This window comes from Pleurodeles waltl, chromosome 3_1 (genome assembly GCF_031143425.1).
Source record: "Pleurodeles waltl isolate 20211129_DDA chromosome 3_1, aPleWal1.hap1.20221129, whole genome shotgun sequence".
Classification (NCBI taxonomy): domain Eukaryota; kingdom Metazoa; phylum Chordata; class Amphibia; order Caudata; family Salamandridae; genus Pleurodeles; species Pleurodeles waltl.
Genome location: NC_090440.1, coordinates 683,644,016 through 683,667,809, shown reverse-complemented (window position 1 = coordinate 683,667,809; position 23,794 = coordinate 683,644,016). Strand labels below are relative to the sequence as shown.

At 41.4% G+C, this 23,794-nt stretch overlaps 1 protein-coding gene across 1 annotated transcript in view; it reads left to right on the top strand.

The window, feature by feature from the left end:
- Window positions 1–23,794, top strand: part of PEF1 (penta-EF-hand domain containing 1) — a 79,751-nt gene that overhangs the window by 34,643 nt on the left and 21,314 nt on the right. Inside the window, exons 3-5 of the mRNA XM_069223292.1 lie at window positions 3,734–4,034; window positions 6,128–6,283; window positions 7,958–8,101. Of these exons, the coding sequence (XP_069079393.1) occupies window positions 3,734–4,034; window positions 6,128–6,283; window positions 7,958–8,101 (601 nt within the window). The remainder of the gene's footprint in view (window positions 1–3,733; window positions 4,035–6,127; window positions 6,284–7,957; window positions 8,102–23,794) is intronic.

Genomic DNA, 23,794 nt, shown 5'->3' with positions numbered 1-23,794 from the left:
GGGATGCTAAAGGGGTACCCACTCTTCCCCCCTGTTGTTATCGCTCTATATGGAGCCCTTTGCACAGCAGGTGCGTGATAACCTTGATATTACGGGTCCCACAAATGTCAAGTCTTGTAGCCCACTGCTGCGTCACCAAGGTAGGAAGCTGGCTGTTTATATAATGCATCAAAATGAGATATATCGTGCATAGAGTCCACAGGTTCAGTTACTAGTAGACGGGGGGTTGCCCCAGCAATCACAAGGTGCTCTTTTTAGGGGGTAGTGCGGTTAAGCAGCTTTAGGCATATCAGAGAGGAATGTTAGACATCTGCAAATACACACACAGACAATAAATGAGACACATAAATTAAGGTGGAGATCCACGCCAATTTACAAACATAACAAGCATCTTTATATATGTTTTGACACTAGAATCAGTATGTTCAGGTAAGTACGTTTTTCAAGAGAAATCTCTACAGTTTTGTAAAATCGTCAGTGCAGTTTATGAAAAGCTACAATGCTATCCTATGGAGTGAAAAACAAGTACTGCATTCAGGTATAGTACAACGAAATATGGGGCCTATCTCCTGGACTCAAGGTAAATATTTTGCAAGGGTCAGGACCACACTAATAGGTCACACTAGTCAGCACTGGGGCGGCCAGGTGCAAAGATGTAGCACAGCGCTAGGTACTCAATATTAGTCAATGAGGATCGGTCGTGTTGGAAAGAGGCTGCAGGTGAGGACTGGAGGTCCAGCCGAGGGGAACCTACAAGTGGGTTCCAATCTTGAGATGTCCGGTGATGGAGAGAAGCCTTCGGTCCTCTTTTCTACAGGCTATTGGTGACTGGTGCAGATGTGTCCTGAGGCGTTGGGTTTTCTCCACCTGGAGCACTCACGGTTGAGGAGGCCTGCTTGCAGAGGCTGTAAGTGATGTTCATGTGTCCACTGTGGGCAAGTCCAAGGTGGACTTTAGCTCTGGAGGGCAGGGGGACTACTTTGGTACTGTTGGTCCACTTCCACTTCAACTTGAGCTAGGTGGCGCAGGTGCAGTGGTGCTTTCCGATGTCTGTTTTTCTTTTTCCCGGAGTCCTCGCAGTGGTCTCAGGGTGCCTACAAGATGCACGGAAGCAGCTCTGCTGCTCCACGCGAGTTCCTGGGTCTTTGTTGCAGGCAGGCTTCCCAGGCTTTGGAGGCACACCAGCTTGCAGAACGAGTCGACTTTGACGGAAATAGGTGGGAACAGCGGACAGGCCAGCAGGGCTGGGGCCAAGTCAAGTGCTTCTTCCTCTGGCTTTGCTTTTGCGGCTCTGGGGTGTCCTTCTCCTTCGTACGTCAGTAGAAATCAGATTTTTTGGTGCCATGGGCTCCCCTAAATACTGCACTTAGGAGCATTTAGAGGGATGTAGAGTAGTAGCCAGTGGCTACTTACCCTTGCTTGGGGTCACTAGACCTCATATATGACTTCCTGTGGGAAGTGGGCATAAGCCTGTCCCAGAGTTCCTAAATCTGCCATCACCAAGATGACAGATTTCTAAACGTTGTGTCCAGATCAGGCAGCACATATTAAGTGTGGGACTGACCTGAGGGGTACACATACCTCGCTGAATGATACATTTTTCACCGTTCCAGGTACCAGATGGGCCTTATGGTGGGGTAGGGGGAATCAGCATCTTTCTTTTGAACGAAGCCAAATTGGCATACCTAGGGCGGTAGGCTTCTTTGAGGCCTCCTTGCTTTGGAATGTGGATTTGCAGGTCATCTTTTTGGGTGGGGTGTGTAAACACCTTTCCCAGAGCAGGCTTTGTTTCTGACTGCCTGAGAGCAAAGGCTCTCGCCCTTGGGGGGGTCACAAGCATGTCCGGTGGTGGTGGTGGTGGTGGGCTGGCTGAAACTAGTCAGTTCGCACAATGGTAGTTGGTAGGTTTTGAGGGGTCGCCTCTAAGGTGCCCTCTGGGTGCATGTATTAATAAATCTATCGCTGGCATCAGTGAGGGTTTATTAATACGAGATGTTTGGTATCAAGCATCCCTATTTTTAGTGAAGCCATCGTGTAGCTGGAGAACTCTTATTGACCAGTGTCCAGCACATATACTTAAAATGGCTTCCCTGTTTATTCACTATGTCTGTGATAGGTCAAAGACATAGCAGGGGCATATCTACTCTTGCAGATGTGTCCTCCCATGTTATATAATGCTCCCTGCTGTATGGCTGTAAGGTCTGCTGTAGGGGTGACTTACATATATTGCATGCAGTGTTTAGGGGACATAATACAACAAAGAAGATATCCAGAAGGAAAAAATGTAGACACAACTATCCAAGCGAAAAACTCAATTTCTCACTGGAACTTAATTTCTTTTAATATAGTCAAAATAATTAAATCATAGTGTCAACGAATTACCTGTGCAGCTAGAAAAACTAAAACACCAGATAAAATCTAAATATATACAAGTCTTATACATAAAGCACCACACCCAACAAATACATTCAGGCACCGTAATATATAAAGCAAAAGGCTGCTTAAACCATCCAGTGGCCAGCAGTAACAAAAACAGGTAGTGACCGTAGTCCAAAGAAAGTATCTGGCCTCAGTGAGATTAACCAATCACTGGAAAAAAGTCCAATACAATCCTCAAGTTATAAATCCAATAGTTCAGGATTTCCGTTGGTCACTCCTTCGAAATAACAGTCGATGTGTTTCGGCCTTAAAGAATCCGGCCTCTTCAGGACAATGGAGAAGGTGCCTTGCGGCATAAGATGCAAATATGCAACAACTAAATGCGCGGTAGAATACAACTGTGAACTCGAGTGCTGCTCTTAATAAGCGGCAAACCGGCACACTAAATTCCCGGGTACCTGCTTATAGAAGATTGTGTTTAGGGGACATGGCACACAGGTTGTGTGCCATGCTGTGTTTTCGCTTTTGGCTGCACCAAGACACTCAGTCTGCATGTGCTAAGTGAGGGGTCCCTGAGGGTGGCACAATACATGCTGCAGCCCTTAGGGACCCTCTTTGGTAGCCATGCCCTAGGTACCAGGGGTACCATTTACTAAGGACTTAGAGGAGGGCCAAAGGAATTGCCAATTGGGGAACAATTATACCGTTTTAAGGAAACAGATCTAGCAATGGGGACATGTTTAGCAGGAACCCAGTGCACTTTCAGCCAAAATTGCATCATGTACCAGGCAAAAAGTTGGGTTAACCATGTCAAAAAGCGGCATTTCCTACAGTGTCTGTCACATTTGCTCTACTAGGTAAAACAAAGCAGTCCGCATTGGTGATAACTTAATCACCTCTGGTTACTTCCACCTGGGTACAGTTTGTACTGTTAAATCCTTTTTAAGGAGACCACTTTTCTCATTAGGTACATCTCAGCCAGTCCCTGGTGTGTTGCCATCATATCTGTTCTTTACCAATTGTGGGCTAAATTCTGTTGGAGATGTCACGTGGCAGCATGGCAATATACCTTTATTCAAGGTATGATGGAGGTTTGAGAGAGATGTTTAGATTGATGTACACACTTTACGTTCTTGTATAGTATTTCTGTACTGCATACATTAAATCCCTTATGTAAATGGCTGGCAGTTGCGCTTGGGGGTTAATTTCTGTACTTACTCTTTCGTTTCCATCATACATGTTCTACCTAAAGCTGACTTTAAGTCTGAATGCACATTATGACAAGCATTATATTGATATGGATTCCCTAAGTTGGCCTCTAGTAATGTAAAACATTTTTTTTTCTCTTGCTTAGGGGTATCCTGGATCTGCAGGGCAAGCTCCAGGAGGCCCACAAGGTGGCTACTATGGAGGGCATTATGGTGGAGGTACACCGCAGGGGAATTCATTTGGGGGGTCAGCCCCTGGGGGTCCCTATGGTGGACCGCAGCAGCCTGGAGGAGGGTCCTATGGGCATGCAACACCTGGAGGGCCTGCACCCGGAGCTCCTGGAGGACCATATGGTGGTCAGGCACCTGGGGGCCCATATGGTGCTCCCTCGACTAACCCATATGGGGCACCCCAGCCAGGACAGTATGGACAAGGAACACCATGTGGTAAGCATTCATGTAATCCTATAGTCAGATGTTCTACCTTATTTGCTGCAGCTCCAAAGATAGCTCCAGAGGTGTCCAAGATGATGTGGTGTCTTGTAGGGGCTGTCTATAGGAGTATGTATTCATGAAAGTAAACCTTTGGGTAAGATTTTTAGTGACCATGGCATTTCTTGCTGCTCAACCGCTGTGGTCAAAGAAACAAGCCAAGGGAGTTTGAAATGCAGTGATTTTTTTTTTTTTGTAATTTTTTTTTTTAGGGTGATTACAAATCACCTGCCTGTTTCAAGCACTACATAGCTCACATTTAGTAGCCTCAAGAAACGAAGGACTGCAACCTAACTACCGTCAGAACAAAAGTGACTTCTCTTACTTTTTTTTTTCGTGCTGCTTGGGATTTTCAGATAACTCTTGATTTTGCCTACCTATTGCAGCTGTGTGGCTGAGGTCAGGAGCTGCAGGGGACCCTTGGATATTCTGCAATTAGTGGTGATTGCACCAGACTACTTCAGGGTCAGTAGGGTGTTCCCAGGCTAAGGTGTATAGGCAGTCAGATACTGATTTTAGCATTCGCATTTGGCCTTGAAGCCACAATGAAGGGTGAGAAAGTGTGTGGTGTGTACTCACCCGGGTTTAGCATGTGGTAGGGCCAGGAGACCAGACTGAAATTTAAAGGCAGACTGCATTACCCTATTTTCAGCTGAAGTCTGTATATATGCCCTTAATAAGAAAGGGATACCTAGACACTAAATTCCACCTAGGAGTCTGACCAGGACAGGGTGACACACCAGGGTTGTTCCCTCAAGTGTAGATTGAAAGATCCGATTCAAAGATTATTGGAAGATCAGTGTAGAGGGAGTGTGCACATGCATTGCTGCATCTTAACCTGTTTCTCACCTGCAGCATGTTCTCAGCCCCATCCCATCTCAACCATGGCTCAGTTGTTTATTCTGGTAGAAGGATATCTCGGGTGTGGTGGCTCAGTAGACTAATGCTTCCATTGCAGGAATCTGCGTTTGACCTCCTTTTCTTAGGTTTGAATCCCGCTGACAGGCCAATTCAGCCTTTCTAGTCTCTGAGGTTGGTAAAATGAGTACCATTGAGTTGGCTAACAATGCACATCTGTTAATCATCACTAACATAACTCCTTGTGAAATTGTGCATTCCAAGTAGTCTTATATCGAGGCTGTTCTTCTTCTGGGAGGTTTCTTTTCTTTTGTTAGGCTCCTCACATTCGATTTTGTTTCAAAGAAGTAATTCACCTAGCTTTGCTGCAGTGTAAGTGTGAACACCATCTAACGTGTTTACTTATCCTGTTTCTGAAGACTGTACCTTTCTCAGTCAGCATGAGGCAGGTTGAGGTTCAAAGTCCCATTACCACTCTGGCTCAAGTGCATTTTTGTTGACCTTTGTTTTTGGCGACGTGGATAGAGCTGGCTTGAGCCGAACTGTAAAACTGGCAAGCCACCTCTTGAAAATCCAACTAAAACGGCTAATTTGATCAGTGTGTGTTCCACTGTTTCTTTCTGAAAATGTCCTCTGCAGTGAAGAAACCATGTACATATGTAGCGTAGCTGGGCTCCCTGGGACTACAGTGTTTATATATTGATGTGAAAGTGATCATCAAGTGATAGAATGTGAAACATTGGAGTAGGTTACTGTACCCTAGTAACTTTTGTTATAGAGTTTGAAATTCATATCTCTGATGTGATGGATTTGCTAATGCAGTGAGCTCTCAGCTGCTGAGCTTGATGTTTTTTTTGTAGACCAAGCGCTGAGCTCTACTTTGGGATTTATTCCAAAGAAATGTGCCATCGATGCATATACAACTTAAGCCCTTGTGCCATTCAAAGGATAATGTGAATATGAGCAGTTTGTTTGTGTTTGGTGATATCCACTTCGAAGTGTGACATGAATTGCTAGTGAATACCTACTGTCTGCCTAACTGTTTGCTCCCAGTATTTATCCCAGTATTTCATTTTAAGATTTCACAATACTTCATTGTTAATGAACATCGTGACATTAAGTTTAGGGCATGTGAAGATTTCTGTGTCTGCTACATTGATTATTGCTCATGCTATGTCCTCCACCTTCAGGTAATATTCCCCAGGGTGTTGATCCTGAAGCATTCTCCTGGTTTCAGAGTGTGGACACTGACCGCAGTGGTTACATCACAGTCAAGGAGCTCAAGCAGGCATTGGTGAACTCCAACTGGTCCACCTTCAACGACGAAGCCTGTCAGATGATGATCAGTGAGTTTGTTTGTTGTGTCAGTGCGCTCACTTCTGGGCCTCTGCCTATCACAATGCTTTGCTAAACAAAACAATCATATTTTCCATAGTCACTCTAAACTTACTGGTTGAACCTGTATTGTACATCTCAGTTTCACTCTTTCTTTCACACACATCATTTCTCGTCTTTCCGCTTGTTATGAAATGGTTCAGATATGTTAGCTTTATTCAGAAGTGTGGCCAAAGGGCATTCTTAAAGTTCTAAGGAAATGATATGCTGTTTACAAATGTGTGTCTTTTATAGGAAATGAAAACCTTTTTGTCTTTACAAAAACCTTGTGTGTGAAGCCTCCCACTTAGATCTTCATATCCGGTATGAAGTTTTTATGGTGTGATGTAATTCAAATGAACTATCCCGGGAGCTCCATATTGATTCAGTTTTAGCACGGGTTAATTTTGAGAAATTGAAATGCTTATTTATCCCCCGCAGGATCCAGAGAATTCTGAAAGTTGTGAGTCTTGTGCTTGGTGTTCACTGTTGTTTCTCTTTGGTTGGCCTCTACTTGCTTGTGTTGCTTCTTGAAAACTTTTGTGCCTGAATTGTTTTATCCATTCTTTGAATATCTCTGTGTCTTGCATGTTGCACTTTGCTTTTTCACTGCGTTCATCTCTCTTCCACCTATACTATTAAACCAATGTTATCATTCAGCAACTTCGACTGCCTGCAATTACATTTCTGTGGGAAACTTGGAGTTCTAGAAATTCATATATATTAAAGTTTGTTTTCCCGGATTTCTTCTTGATATGTGGTGTAACCTGCACACATACTTCACTTGCTTTGTGCATCGCCATGTCTCTACTTAACCATAACACCAGTTTTTATTGCTGGTATTTAGATATCAGTAGCTGTTGCTTACGCCGGACAAAGTCAGATATTGTCTAGGGACATTGGGTAAAGCATTCCACTTACGTGTCTCCCACAATGCCCTCAATTGGTTAGCAGTATCCTCTGCACTGGTATAGATTATCCATAAAAGTTAGTATTGACCTGCTGTACCCCCTGAAATGTCATAGGGCTCCCATATTTACGAGTGTGTCAATGGGCCTTGGTCCTAACCTTCAGCACTCTGATATTTCAGATTTTGGAAACGTACCAAGTTTTGCCAATGCACATTTATGGTGACCTGTAGTCTTCATTTCTATTTCAGTGCATGGATCCATTTACATGTCTGCCAGTGGAGCTAAGTTGTGACATGGAGTGCCTCTTGCCAATTAAGCAAAAGGGCATACAGACAACCTGGCTAATGTACTTCTGTCCTGAATCGCTAGCCCCACAATTAAAGTACCGTAGCTCCCTCGACACACAGGGCAGTTTCTCAGATGTTATTCTACCTAATTCCACATGTCAATATCCTTCCCTATGTTTCCACATATTCCCTTTTCCTGTTTTTATGGGCACCTTCTTGTCATTAGTCTCAGCAATAGTGCCCTGGAGGGGGCCTTCGATTTGCTGTAACGCATTGGCACTCTTGTTTCTTTCTTTTTTTTTAAACAACAATAATAATAAGTATTGCTTTATGATTGTGCCTTTGATTTATCACAAATGGCTGTAGTGAATTTTTCTTCATTTGACCTTCATAATTTGGTTTTATGTGCTGCTTCTGTCCCTCATATTTCTTGTCTACTTGTTTGCAGACATGTTTGATAAGACCAAGACTGGGAGGATTGACATCTTTGGATTCGCAGCTCTGTGGCGGTTCATTCAGCAGTGGCGCACTTTGTTCCAGCAATATGACCGTGACCGTTCAGGAACCATCAGTGCCGGTGAACTTCACCAAGGTGACTCCATTTTTTATAATTAGGTGCAGGAACACAGCAGCGTTACACATGAAAAGAAAATCCATAGAATTGTACGTTTCACAGAAACTCTCAGCTACGTGTTGCCCACTGCATTGTTTAACAGTCAAGTATTTCAAAAGTACTGATGGGCAGCGCATTTTTTTTTTTTTAAATACTTGATTGTTTACCATTCCGTGATAACAGATCAGTTAGTTGAAAGAGTTTTGGCCAGCTTGAAAGAGTAAAGAAGGATAACAACTGTTTGGGCAACCATTTTAGAATCATTTTTGTCTCATCTTTTGACAGAATTTAGCGGTCTCTGAGTCTAGCATCACTTTAAGTTGCCTTAGTGGTGTCACAGGGTAGATATGACAGGAGACATAAAGGTGACAGGAGTGTCGTAGCCCTGTTCATATTAATCTTATTAGTAGATATGTTTTTTTAAAACACTTAAAACAGATTATTTTATGAAACTAAAACAAAGTAGTTTCTGCTCAGTGTGCCATATGACCCCCTCAGTTTCAGTGGATTGTTTCACCCTGAAACCAAGTTGGGCAAGGATGTTCAGTAAAGTGAGCCCTCTAACAAATCTAATTCCTGAGCCATGACAATTAATTTACTACTTAATCATGGATGTGTTTCCTTGTGTCAACTGTGGAGTCCTGGTTAATGCTGGAAGATTGTTTTGTACTATTATTGTTGAACTCGTGTCTTTCATCTTGCTCTCTGACCCATAAAAGAAGGTTCTTAAGTGAAGGCTTGATTTAGAGCAGCAACAAACTTTGAAAGAACACACAACATGAAGGTTTTACTCTGCTGAGCTTCTCGTTTAAGTCTGCATGGATTCCCATATATACTTTGCTTAGGAATACATAATTACTTTTCAAATCGAAGGAAAGGGATTATCACTGTTCCATCTTATGCTGGTTCAGAAGTGCACTTTGATAAGTCATAGGAACAGATCTTTGAAATTGTCACACACTAAAATCTTGCTCCTACTCCGTCATGTTTTAAAGTTGTACATTGTCATTGTAAACAGTATTTGAACATGATAATGCTACACCCTTCCACCAATTTGACATTTGTCTACTTCTTTACTGTCTTTACAATAGCTGGGAATGAGCCGAGAGGAGTAATACGTTCTGGGCCTATGCACGAGCCATCTACTGTGTATGGCATTCAAATTACATATTCCTATAGGTACACTTTAGGTTGGAGTGGGCCCTTTTTTCTCTCTGATTTGTAGCGTGATATATCCAGCAGGGCCATCTTACTGTGATTTAGCAAATGTATTTTGCAAGTTCTGCATGGCTTTGGTGCTTGGCTCAGATTTTGAGTTTGAAAAAAGAAAATAATATGAAATAAATTGCATGAATAAGTAGACAGCCTTATTGCATATTACAGAAACAGTGGAAGTAAACAATATCATAACTAAGAGCAACCTAACAAATCTATGAATAGAATATAATGCTAAGTAATCTGTAAATTTGAATGGAAAAAAAACAAAAAGAGGGAGATGAAATAGGAGAAAGAAGGAAATTAAAAAGCAAATAATGTGGCAAATAGCAAAAAAGCAATTGTACAACTGAGAAAATGTGAGACTAGATTAATAGATAAATCAAACTGTACAATCAGAAATGAAACCAGTCGAGGGGTTTTGAAACTTCTTCAATGGAAGAATGATGAGAACTAAAATTCTGTGAGGAAAAACAGTGACCCGGGGACCAAATAATATCTCTTTTGAGTGCGAGTGTCATTCGGTCAATGTATGCCATACCTAGTCTATGATTATAGCATACACCATACCACTAAGCATGGATAGAAATATTTTAGGCATTTTTGCAGTTTTTAGTTACCTGCCAACAAGCAACTGTGAGTAATAATATATATATTTTTTTTTATTGAGTGAACAATTCTCCCAGTCTTATGAGAGACTACCTAACTATATATTTGCAAAGGTACATTAGTGTTAAAAATAGAGTTGATTTGTTTCCATGCTTGTAGCTACACTTCACGTGTTTTAAGATCAGCTTGACGTATTGCATGACCAGCAGGATGTAGAATACTACAATTCATTTTGTTTAAAGTAAGTGGGCTAAGTATAAGTGTGTCATTGTTACAAAATAAGGTTTCAATTCTGTTAGCTGATCAGGAGATTTTGCTAAGCTTATGCCATATTTTATTCCATGTGTTTGTAGACCATGACATGTTTGTCACATTCCCATTACTACTCCACATCTAGTTTACCTCTGTTGTGAGATGCATTTAAGATTCTGTAGATATTAGATGCTATAGGAACTCAGATGATTAAATTCAACAGTTGTGAGTTGTAAAAAAAGAGTGGAATTGTATTGAGAGTGTAGGAAGGGTATTTGAGATAGCACAAATTGAGACATACTTTTTTATTAAAAGAACATGGTAAGTTAAAAAGCACTTATTGAATTCAAAGAAAATAATCTTTTTGAATAAATTGATGTACCCAGCTTATACCGTTTTCTCTACAAGAGCGCCAAAAAATGATTAAATGTCATATATTTATTATACCAAATGGAGGTATTAAGAAATTGATCCTTATCCAAAACATGAGAGGTTAATATTGGTCTGAATAATCTGCATACATCTTTTATTGATGGGAACAGATATAGAAGTAGATTTTATATGAAAGATAAGAGTTCTTTATTGGAGAAAGAATTGGTGGATGTCAAACCAAAGATGAGAGAATTCTAAAGTAATATCTGACATATTGAGAGGTTTGTTTGAGAAAAAAAGCATTATGATAGGATTGAAAATCTGGAGAATTTACACCTTGTTTTCTTCACTTGAATTTCAGAAGAGACGTGCACAGTTTTTCATTATTACAGTGAAATGAGGGTAAAATAGAATATATAGAAATGGGCTAGAATATTTATAGGGATTACCTTAAGAATATAAAGGACTGTAAGAACAAGCATCATTTTGAGAAAATCCAGTCTCCCTGGCCCGGATAGAAATAAAGGATGCAATCTGAAGGTTAGAGATGTTAATTCAGTTACATCTGCATTGAAGTTACAAGAAATTGTTTCGTTAATAGAATTTATAAAGCAAAGGCTTAAATATTTGAGTTTAAAATGATTCTATGCAAAATTTGTTTCAGTAAAGTCTTGTTTTAAACAAAGCATTTATTGGAAGAATTGCACATTTGTCTTAGTATAGCTTATAACCTGAAAACGTAGCTAATCCATTCTGTAAGGAAAGCTGGTAGAAAAGAGTCTAGGACAGACCAACATGATTAAACAGCATCCATGTACAAAAATACTTGTGCATGTTTCTCCCAATAATAAAAGCCATGCATCAGAGTTTTGTTTTATTTTCGCAAGAAAAGGTTCCAACCCTGGCTGACACCTCTATGTAATGAGAAAGAAGGAACGATTAAGCCATTAACACAAAATTGGGATTTTTGAGTGATCTATATAAAATAAATAGCAATTCTATAAATTTAGAACCAAACCAAGAAAGGGTTTGGAAAATGAAATTACAATCCATGCTTTCAAACTCTATTTCTGCATCTAATGAAATTGCTTCTAATGATTGTTTATAGTATTTGGACACACTTAAACATTAAAGATTAATCAGTTGTAGTCTGAAAGATGTCTAGCTTTGAGAAAACCTGATTGTTCCTTTCCTATAAGGGTTAGTAGTTATGGAACAAGGCGAAAAGCCAAGGACTTTAGCAAACATTTTGTCAACAACGTTGATGGGGGAAAATTGGTCTATAATTCTTACATAGCTTGAATTCCTACCATCTTTGGAATTAGGCAAGTTAACTATAGGAAAATAATTACGAATTTTAGGGACTAATAGGTGAGAAAAATAAAATTCAGTGGGAAAACCATCAGGACCTGGAGCTTTGCCTGTTTTAATCAGTTTCATTGCTGTGGTAATGTCATTTTGAGAGATTTCTTGTTCCAAAGAAGAGAAATTGATACGATTATCGAATTCTTTATGAATGTGCAATAAATAATGGTGAATATTGTCCTGATGAGCAAATTACTATAGAGTACAAAGATTTATATATTCGTTTTTGACTTTCATCACCTTTGAAAACCAGAGAGTATTCATACTTTAGAATGGATTCTATTTTAACTCTCCTTTTCAATTTGTATTCTGGACCCCATAATATTTGGCACTGGATGTAAGTAGATAATGAGGCAGCAGTTTCCGTGGAATGTTTGTTGAGATGGAACTTTGCTTTGATTAAATCATCTAAATAAGCTTTGGATTTAGCTTTCTAGTGATTTAATATGTTCCATGGCTTCTAGTGATTTTAGAGAGGTTAGCGTGCTCTTTTTAGAGGCATTTGAAAGATTGTAATCTCTAATCCTAGCTTTAAATGAGTCTCAAGTAGTCCGATGTGAGAATTCTGTAGAATAATTTGTCAAGAATTTTACTTCTTAATTCTTCAAAAGCACTGTAAAAGAGGTGTCTTATAATAAGGACGTATTAAATCGCTATCCTTTTATTACCTTTAACAATAGGGGGTAGATCTAAATCTACAGTGACGGAGGCATGGTCAGAAATAGGCATGGTCATAAATCAATACTGAGCCAATACCAGCATTTAAAATGTTTTGTCAATAATTTAGAAACCAACAGGTGATCAGTTTGAGATTGAGAGAAATTTACAGGAGAGAAAAAATTATATTCTCTCAAAATGCTAAAATAGAGTCTCCAAGCAAACAGAAGACATCTTTGATCTATAGGTGCAGTAAACTGTTTATACATATTAGAGGAAGGAAAAGTGTCTTTATATGACGATCCATTACTAGGTTGCTGTCTTCACCAGAATGTACGTACTCATCTGGAACAGCCATCAATTTATGTGAAATACAGTTGTAAAAGATATTGCCTGGTTGAGTAGGAGCATACACACTAAAAAGTTGGAGACAAATGTTTTTAAATGAGCAAATTCACCTCAACCCATCTCCCTTCTGTGTCAGGGTTTTGAGAAATTAATATAACATTTAAGGATTCATGAAAAAGAATAGTAGCACCATTATGTTTCCCTGACCCTGGTGAAGAAAAAACATTTCCCACCTATTGATTCTTAAGGTTTGAAACTTCTGAAGCAATAATAATAACGAGTTTTCTGTATGAATGCAACATCAGCCTTTAACTTGGACATATGGGAAAGAACACTAGCTTAATTGGCAAACCCAAGCCCTTAACATTACACAAGATTACTCCTAATGCCATTTAAGAAATAACTCGAACTTCAGGAAATTCTACACGTCTAAAGAGAAAACACAAGATAGAATTATGTACTGAAACATTCATGAAATATGCTAACCAGCCATAGTTGTATAAAGGAAAAGATGGATAATAAAGGAAGAAAAAGGAGGACTAGATGTAGGTTGAAAACATGAAGAACATATAACCTACCAAAAAACAGACATATAATCATGGCTGGTGAGATCACATTTGGATATGACGCAGCTAAAAGAGCTGCTACCATGGCCGCGCACTTCTCACTTTCGGGATACAGACCCCTCTCCCCCTCGAAGATCTGAGATTCCTCAGAGGAGTATAGGGTTGAATGAAATGCTGCATGTACTGAGGGCCCCTGTTTGTCAAACTTTATAACACATCACAGTGCCTTAAACGAGATCCTCTGCATCATCGGGAGTCAATGTAACTTAACAAATGAGATCCCGTAGAGACACTCTTCGGGAGATTGAGTAGCAGACGAGCCACCCTGTTCTGCACTCACTAAAGATGAAACATGCGAGACTGTGACACCCCCAGATATCTGGAAATAATCAAGGCCTGGACCACAGTTTTCTGTGAGGTTTCTGGGAGCATCTCCAGGATCTTTTTAAAGGTTTTGAGGCCTCACAAGCATTTCCCAGCCAACACTGTAATTTGGCTGTCAAAAGACAGTTTTCGATCGAGCCATATACTCATGTTTTCAACTTTCGGTTTAAGGCTGGGTAATGGGCCAATTGTTTGAGGCCACCAATAGGTTGACCAAATATTAGGTTGTTTGCCCAGGATCAAAACTTCTGTCTTCCTTGTGTTCAACTTTAAACAGTTTTGTTTCAACCACTGGGCCACCTCCTCCAAGCATGACCTCAGAGAAGTAGCCGTGGTAGCAGCATCCTGGGAAAGGGTAACAATCAGCTGAGTATCATCAGCATAGGTGATTATTTTAAACCCATGACGTTCAATGATCTTAGCCATGGGGAGCATATATAAATTAAATATTGTTGGACTCGAGGGAAGAGCCTTAAGGTACTCCCTGCTGCACCTTCAACACTTTCGAATGGTATGTTTTTTGACACACCTGAAACGTGCGTCCCTGAAGAAAGGAAGCCGCCTACCATAGAGACATATGTCCGACCCTGCAACTCCACAAATGCTCAATGAGCAGGTTGTGCGATACGGTATCAAACACTGCACTGAGTTCTAACATCAAAAGCCTGTCAGTATCTCCTGCATCCAAGACTTGCTGAATGGATTCAGAGGCCACCAGCAGGGTCGACTCCTTACTGCAGGACGGTCAAAACCCGGACTGTGTGCTAAAGAGAAGGTCATTAGACTCAATGAACTGAGAGAGCTGTTGGTTTACATGCTTCTCGATGACTTTAGCCAAAAATGGTGACAGAGAGACAGGTTGCAAATTTTCTGGATTAGCATGATCCAGCAATGCGTTTTTAAGCAAGGGAACTACCATTGCGTGCTTCCACTTTTTGGGACTTGGCCCACTGCCAGGGAGCTATTAAGTAGCTCATGGACCACAGGCAACAGTGCTTCCACTCACAGTTCCAGAATAGCAGTTGATACTGGGGCGAGCTAAGATCCCGATTCTTACAGACCTCAACAAAGCAGGCATCCCCTTAGATTAAATCGGTTTGAAATGCTGCAGCCCTGAGCCATCATCCTTAGCAAGGGTGTTTACAGCACTCCTCTGAGAGTTCGTTGATGCTGAAACTTGGGACAAAGATGTAAGAGATTTTACACTGTCAAACATTTCTCGCAAGGAGTACTATGCGAGAGAATTTTATTAGAATAATTATTGCGACAAATATACTTGATGCTCCCATGATACTGTTTGAACGCAGCCAAATGTGTTGTTTTGCTGTCAGGATTGTATGCTCTCCCCTAGAGTCGTTCTAAACTCTTGCAATTCTTTTTCCTCTCTATAAGTTCCTCATTAAAACATTCTGCTCATGGTTTCGGTCTTCGAAAAGACCATTGGTCAGAAGGGCAATTTGATGTAGGGCGCCTCAAATCCAGCTGTCCAAAAGAAGATGGTCTCTTTCAACACAGCCTTCCAGACTGGGTCGGCTACCATTTAAAATTTAGGTATAGCTAGAAGTGGTCACTTTCGCCCACCAGCCTGTTTGTACTGTGTGGGTACGAGGAGGGATCCCAATAGGTTGTAGGTAAAGAACTGAGAACTGGATAGCCAATCGGTCTGGCCATGTAAGTGGAATCGGGAGGCCAAGCACTAGCTGGGCCACATTAAAGAAGACCGGATTTAATATATGCCCCAGCTTGTACATAGAAACAGAGGAAAACTGGAGGAGCTGTAGGCCCTTCATTAAAGACCATTTATCATCAAAGACTTGAAGCCCCTTATTTGTTTCTTCTGTATGTGGTTTACGTGCTTGTGTTTCCTCCAAAATGAGTTCCATGCAGATAGGAGGACGAGGATTGATTGGTGAAGGGGATCTTTTTTTTAACTCTTATGTGAAGAAAGTGGCGGTGCCACGGAGATTTGGTCTGGATTTAGAAGAACCTGCAACAAGAGGATGAACAACTATTGAGGGAGATATGAAGAACTCTAAGATGCAGGCTCCAAATCCTTCATGACCGTGAGCTAAGCAGAGAATGGACTAGGGTCGTCACAAAACGTGGAATTCTTGGATTGTGGTGCTATTGTAAGGGAATTGAGTTTCAAATGTTGTGTTTTCTACATAGAATTGTAACCAAGTGCATCTGTTGTAGTAATAGCGTGCAGATATCACAGATTCAAAATCTTCATAGGAATATTGCCAGCAAAATCAACAGGGTGAATTTAATACACTAAAAGTTATATCTGATGGTCAAAATAAGATTGAAAAACCAACATAGCCTATGATTTGAAATTGTGCTTTTGTGATAGAGATTCAGTAAAAAGTATAAGGCCTATGGAATCCGTGGTTGAATATCTTTATGTTTATGTGGAGTACATTGCCGCACTGTAGAATCCCATTCCAATTCAGCGCAGTAAAGATTGCCTCAGGTTGGTAGTACAAAATGGCAGGCACAACTGTAATCAGTCAGCATGCCCACAGTTGTGACGAAAGCAGCCGCTCTCTCAAACATGGGACGGCTCAAGATGGAGAAAGGTTTCCTACTTAATTGTCTCACCTAGAGAGTTACCGTGTATCGAGGGAAGCGCAGGGAGGCTGACAAACCTCTCTAGCTGCTGTGGACTTGGGTTAGCAAGCGGCCCTCTTCAGCCGGTGCCAAGCCACGGCTCAGATTTAAGAGTCGAGGCATCATACCTCAAATATTACAGTTTAGGCATTCAGTACAGGGAGTGCAGAATTATTAGGCAAGTTGTATTTTTGAGGATTAATTTTATTATTGAACAACAACCATGTTCTCAATGAACCCAAAAAACTCATTAATATCAAAGCTGAATATTTTTGGAAGTAGTTTTTAGTTTGTTTTTAGTTTTAGCTATGTTAGGGGGATATCTGTGTGTGCAGGTGACTATTACTGTGCATAATTATTAGGCAACTTAACAAAAAAAAATATATACCCATTTCAATTATTTATTATTACCAGTGAAACCAATATAACATCTCAACATTCACAAATATACATTTCTGACATTCAAAAACAAAACAAAAACAAATCAGTGACCAATATAGCCACCTTTCTTTGCAAGGACACTCAAAAGCCTGCCATCCATGGATTCTGTCAGTGTTTTGATCTGTTCACCATCAACATTGCGTGCAGCAGCAACCACAGCCTCCCAGACACTGTTCAAAGAGGTGTACTGTTTTCCCTCCTTGTAAATCTCACATTTGATGATGGACCACAGGTTCTCAATGGGGTTCAGATCAGGTGAACAAGGAGGCCATGTCATTAGATTTCCTTCTTTTATACCCTTTCTTGCCAGCCACGCTGTGGAGTACTTGGACGCGTGTGATGGAGCATTGTCCTGCATGAAAACCATGTTTTTCTTGAAGGATGCAGACATCTTCCTGTACCACTGCTTGAAGAAGGTGTCTTCCAGGAACTGGCAGTAGGACTGGGAGTTGAGCTTGACTCCATCCTCAACCCGAAAAGGCCCCACAAGCTCATCTTTGATACCAGCCCAAACCAGTACTCCACCTCCACCTTGCTGGCGTCTGAGTCGGACTGGAGCTCTCTGCCCTTTACCAATCCAGCCACGGGCCCATCCATCTGGCCCATCAAGACTCACTCTCATTTCATCAGTCCATAAAACCTTAGAAAAATCAGTCTTGAGATATTTCTTGGCCCAGTCTTGACGTTTCAGCTTGTGTGTCTTGTTCAGTGGTGGTCGTCTTTCAGCCTTTCTTACCTTGGCCATGTCTCTGAGTATTGCACACCTTGTGCTTTTGGGCACTCCAGTGATGTTGCAGCTCTGAAATATGGCCAAACTGGTGGCAAGTGGCATCGTGGCAGCTGCACGCTTGACTTTTCTCAGTTCATGGGCAGTTATTTTGCGCCTTGGTTTTTCCACACGCTTCTTGCGACCCTGTTGACTATTTTGAATGAAACGCTTGATTGTTCGATGATCACGCTTCAGAAGCTTTGCAATTTTAAGAGTGCTGCATACCTCTGCAAGATATCTCACTATTTTTTACTTTTCTGAGCCTGTCAAGTCCTTCTTTTGACCCATTTTGCCAAAGGAAAGGAAGTTGCCTAATAATTATGCACACCTGATATAGGGTGTTGATGTCATTAGACCACACCCCTTCTCATTACAGAGATGCACATCACCTAATATGCTTAATTGGTAGTAGGCTTTCGAGCCTATACAGCTTGGAGTAAGACAATATGCATAAAGAGGATGATGTGGTCAAAATACTCATTTGCCTAATAATTCTGCACTCCCTGTATATTGCAGATGTAAGTGCTTAAGAATGAGTGTAGACTACTTGTAATGAACACACCCAAAATTATTATTTTTTTTGGGGGGAGGAGACAATCGGGAGAAGAGTTTGAGAGTTGATGGTGAGGCTAGAAGAGAGAAGGTCCAGCAGTGACATTATACAAGTATTCTGGATGTGACAAAGAGCTCAGGGGCGCACATTGTATTGCACTACACATCTACAAAAAAGCCATTATTTGTCTTACCTTAATAAATTATGTTTACCTGCAGAGCTAATACTGATGAGGCAGCTGAAGAGTGGATGAGCTGGAGAGCTTCTTGGTACAGGCTACCCAGCTTTCATAAGTAGCTCAAGATGCCTACTAGAAACTTAGAAATGTGTGAAATTGCATTACTGAATAGTCTGGACTGAGACTACAGTAAATCAGCTGTCTTCATCCTATTTACTGATTGAATTTGGACATTTCTGAAAAGGTGCAATTTAGTTATTTCACTTCTACTGGAAATTTAGGAGGAACACCTTTATTGTCCCTTCCGCATTCTTGTAAAAATAAAAAACGGAACACAATTCCATTCATTTGGTAATCATAAATCAATGTCACTTAAGATAGTGTGAGTTCCACCAACATTAAGCTCGTTACAAAGTGTTTTTTTGCTGTAGTAATACGACCAAACCTGACTTAATAATTATTTCCCCGTTGTTATATGTGAATTATGCTTTAGCTGTTTGCAAAGGAGGTCTTCTCCAACTGAGAAAGTCTGATTCAGTTAGATCATGGATTCAACTAGTTCATCAAATGAGATAGTTTTTATGTCAAGTATTTTAAGCAAAGCAAACGTCTGCACTCCCAAACCGGGAAAAAATAAACAAATCCATTTTGGACTTGGAATCAGTAACAGTAACCTATTTTGTAAAATAATCTTTCACTGCAGTGAGGACAGCTTTTGTAAATTGACATCAACACAAAACCTGCACACGCTTGGATCCTGTACAATAACTTAGGCTCCCAGTTTCCGTTTTTACCGATTTTATTTTTTTACAGATGCCTACAGAGAGAAAACAACGTGTTTTTTGTCCATTTTTACATTTAAATCAATAATACGGAATATAGGGCTTCTTTTAAATGTTTTCTGTGCTGTGATTCATGAATTCCAGGTCAACATGTGAGCAGACTGACTGCCTGGGGAATTAAGAAAATAGGATAAGATTTCCTTTAAAAAATTGCATATTTCTACATATATCTGTAGTATAATGCTAATATTTCCACATGGGGCGCATTATTTTGTCATGTGTGACTGCTTAATGTGATAAAACCCAACAGACATCAAAGAATGACTGCGCATTAAATTCTTAAATGTGAAAATGTACAAGTCACAACTTCGTTTATTCCTACAACAAAAAAAATATTTGGCTAAATACTGATAAGATAGCAAAGATAGATATACTTGGATAACTACAGGCAGAATTGTTCTAAAAATAAAACAGTAAAACCTGGAGCCCTAATAAAACCAATTGGTTAGTTAATTTTTAGCCCACATGTTCCCAGTGTAAGCAGCAGTTTCATACCCCAGTGCTTTGGAGATGGGGAAAAAGCACACTTCTAAGTATATAGTACCAGTCCTCTTACATGTTGTGATTAAAGGTTCTGTGGTTGGAACTGAACTACATATCTTCATAATCATCTGATTCTTTACCCTTTGGTAACTGGTCAGCAGTTAGATAATCTAGTCTTAGCTTATTTCTTAGATTGCCTGTTCCTGAGTTACATAGCAATAAGTCAGCTAGTGTCACAGGATTGCATTTGTTATCTTTCTTATCCCAGTCACTTTCAAAATGTTATGATGGCTTTCTTCTCTTAAATGAAATTACAAAAATATTTAACAACACATAAGGTAATTACTAAGGCCTTCTCGCACGAGATCCTCCACCGGTAATAAAGTGTGACTAACAGTGCTTTAAGTGGGCTGGTATTCACCAAAACGAAGTACGGGCACTTCTCCCCTTGAGTACCAGAACTTCTCCTTATGCTAGGAGAGTACCGGCACTCCTAGTGGCAGCTGAGGTCAGGTTTTGAGTAGGGTATGTATGTGAGACGCCTCGACAGTCAACGGCAAGTGTATTCTTACTCTGGGTTGCTGCTGCAGCCTTACACTCAGACAGCGGGTCAGGAATGAAACGTGGTGTGATGGATAGCGCTCCCGAACTTGGTACTCTTGTGATACTAGAGTGTAAGGCTGCACAGCAAATTAGCACTCACCATTGACTTGTCAGCGCCTAACGTACATCCACACAAGTTCTTCATGAAACCTTGCCTTTTTGTCTTAAAGGCATGGGGACGGGAAATCCCAGCGGCGGTTCAACATTTTGTGATTCTGGGCAAATGAGTTAATTTCCCTGTGCCATAAAAACAATAAAAAGTATGCTTTCATGTAAAACGTCCGCTTCTCATGTAAAGTGCTTTAATACCCTCGGGCATTAAAGGTTTGCGCTATTTAAAACTGCAAGAAAATACCAGTTGCACACACATGGGAAAAACATGGCCGCAGCTCATAAGTGCAGTTTACATGGCTGGCCACGCAATACTCAGTTACCATCATGTACATTTGGAATGTGTGTGTGTGTGTTGTGAATATTGTGTGGCATCGCCAGGATGAACCAAGAGGCGGTGACCTGAGGCACAATAGATATAAGTGGACCCAGTGGAATATTCAGTGTTCCTGTGTGTGTGTGTGTGTATATATGTCTCCATCCACGCAGTCCCACATACAGTGACAGACCTGGGAAAGACAATCTAGTAGTTAATCTCTCATGCTCCATTCCCATAGACCAGAGCGCCCTTGCACTGTTTCTTGCTGCCTGCCTCCATTTAAGTCTATTTTCTTAGGGGGAAAACTGCTGGCAGGTAGTAGGTGTTCGGGCAGGGGAAGGTGCCTGGTCTGGGGGAAGCAGTTTGTTTTCAAAGTTTTTTTGTGTGAGAGAGATTGTTCACATACATGTTTGAAAGTGTGCAGGATTGGGTATTCGCTTTATATTCTTGCTGGCAAGAAAGCTCAGTAGATTTGCACACTTGTTGCAGAGATCTGCTTTCAGCCACCCGGTTAAAATCCTGATAGGATAATTTCAGCCTAATGATGTAGAGGGCCACATTCTATGGGATTGAGGAGTGAATGTGGAACATGAAGTCTACTCAGTACCAGTGTCAGGTGCTGCAGGAAAAGGAACTGGCAGTCTCTAAGATGAACTAATTTGGCTAAAAACACAAGATTGGTGGTGTTAAGCAACTATAATTAGAATATGGGTCTCCTGGTGACAAGTTTACAGTCATCCTTGAGACTACACCCTTCCCTCAATGCTCTTTAACGGTTTGTAATCTAGATGCTGTTTGTAAGGTACCATTTCAAAAACAATAGTATTTGTTTGCAAATTTGGGTAAAAGTTTGCTGTAAACTCCCTTACTTGTCGTACGGATGACCACCCTCCTAACGAAACCAAGAAAATGCTGATATTGTTAAATGCCTGCCTCACAGTCACTCCTGCGACCTCCCCTCCCCCGCCAAAACTCCTGTATAACCCTACATCTCCCCTACTGTACCCTCAAGGCCCACCCCAATCATCCTGGTGAGTACCAGCACTTTTTTCTATTTAAAGCGCTGGTGACTAACATAGGATGTAATCTTATTAGTCAGGTAATTTTTTGGGTGTCGCCTGCGACAGCGCATGTTCTCTCGCTTTTGAAATATTGTATATAGGAGGGGGCCTGCAGCCTGCCCATTGCTAACCATTTATTGGCTTCATGTCACTCTTCTTTGCTGCCTTTTAATTGGGCAGCGAACGCTGGCTTCACTTCATCCTCTTTTGGCCAGAGCATGTGATGATCGCTTCAGCTTGTTTGCTGTCCTTCTGCTCCTGGTGCTGTGATTGAAATGCTATTTTTATTAATTTCATGTTGTTTCTTCCTCATGTTCGTATTTGAGAACAAAAGCTGTGCTGCTGTGCCAGTTTTTTCTTTGTTGCTCACTTGCCAAAACATGCAGCATCAGCTGGCTTTCTCTGTACTGCGAACGGCACAAACAGTGTATGCACTACAAAAGGGTCACTGATGTTCCCAAACTGATGGCCTGTTCTTGTAGCCAGTTGTTTAATTTGCTTCTTTTGAACCATATGAGTAATCAGTCCCTCTGAAAACTTTCCGTGAAGTTTTTAATCGTGTCGCAAGAAACTTTGCTGGGATATGCACTCGCGTTGCTTTAAGAAGCCCCCCGTTGTATAGGACCTTTGCTTATGTTTCTGCTGCTTTGCTTACAGTTTGAGATTAATTTTAATCCCGGCCAGGGCATAACTCTGCATGTCTCTTCAAGCAGGCACATGGGAGCAAGTTTGTGCCCGAGGGGACCCTGTTGAACCTGAGAAAGTGCTTAAGACCTGCAAGCATTGCTATGTTTGTCCTATCTCGGATTACATCTGAGCCACAGCCTGTGAATGAATATGAGTAACTCTTGGAAACATCAGACAAATTGCACCAGGCAGCAAGGGACGGAATGCGGGGGTCCGGTGTAGAATACGGGATACAGGATATGGTTAGCTGGGGCAGAATTTGTATATAGCAGCGGCCCACGCCACTTGAGGTCCACCTGTCTGATTTCAGTGTGAATGTATTTCTACAGACCATAAGGGCAACGTGGAATGTGTAGGGTTATTGGTAGATTGGAAGAATTGAGGCGCATTTATGTTGGGGGGGAGGGAGCTTGCTGGCAGCGGAAGCTCCCAGCAAGGCATGCAGGACTTACAACGCGATCCTGACCAAAAAATGACAGGTTGTCAGTGGGGAACAGGTCACAGACAGGTGACATCAGGGCCCAGAGGGTACGGGCAGGCTACTGCACTGGCTTTGTGGATTGAACTGGAAGGAAACGGTCAAGGGCAGAGCCTGTGGCCCGGAAGAAGTTGGTGGGCAGGTGACCGGGTCACTTTGCGAGGGTGGTGACGTTCACCCTGGATTTCAGTTCATTCATGCGCTTGAAGCGGACGCCTGCCATGAAGGTAATGAATTGTTACACTGGGCGAGACGGTCAACTGGTCTGGCTGGAAGCAGACGCTTTCCCGGAAGTAAACATGTGGTTTCACCGGAAGTGAACGGTCAACCTGTCGAGCTAGAAGCAGACGCTTACCAGAAGAAAATGTATGGTTGCAATGGAAGTGAAAGGTCATCCGATGGGGCTGGAAGCAGATGCTTTCCCAGAAGAAAGTGTGTGGTTGCTCCGGAAGTGAAAGGCCACAAGGTTGGGCTGGAAACAGATGCTTGCCCAGAAAAAAAAAATTGTGGTTGCACCGTAAGTGAATGGTCACTCAGTGGGGCTGGAATCAGACACGGTCCCGGAACCTGAGTGAATGGTTACACCTGAGGTGATGGATCACCCGGGCAGACTGGACGGCACTGAATGTAGGACACAGTACTTGTGGCTATGGTAAGGAGGACCCAGGCTCACCAATAAAGAAAGAAATGGTGGTTGAAGGATCACTTGTAGGTTGGAAAATTGCCTCATAAACTGTGGCCTTAATTCTTCCACAAACATGAAATTGGT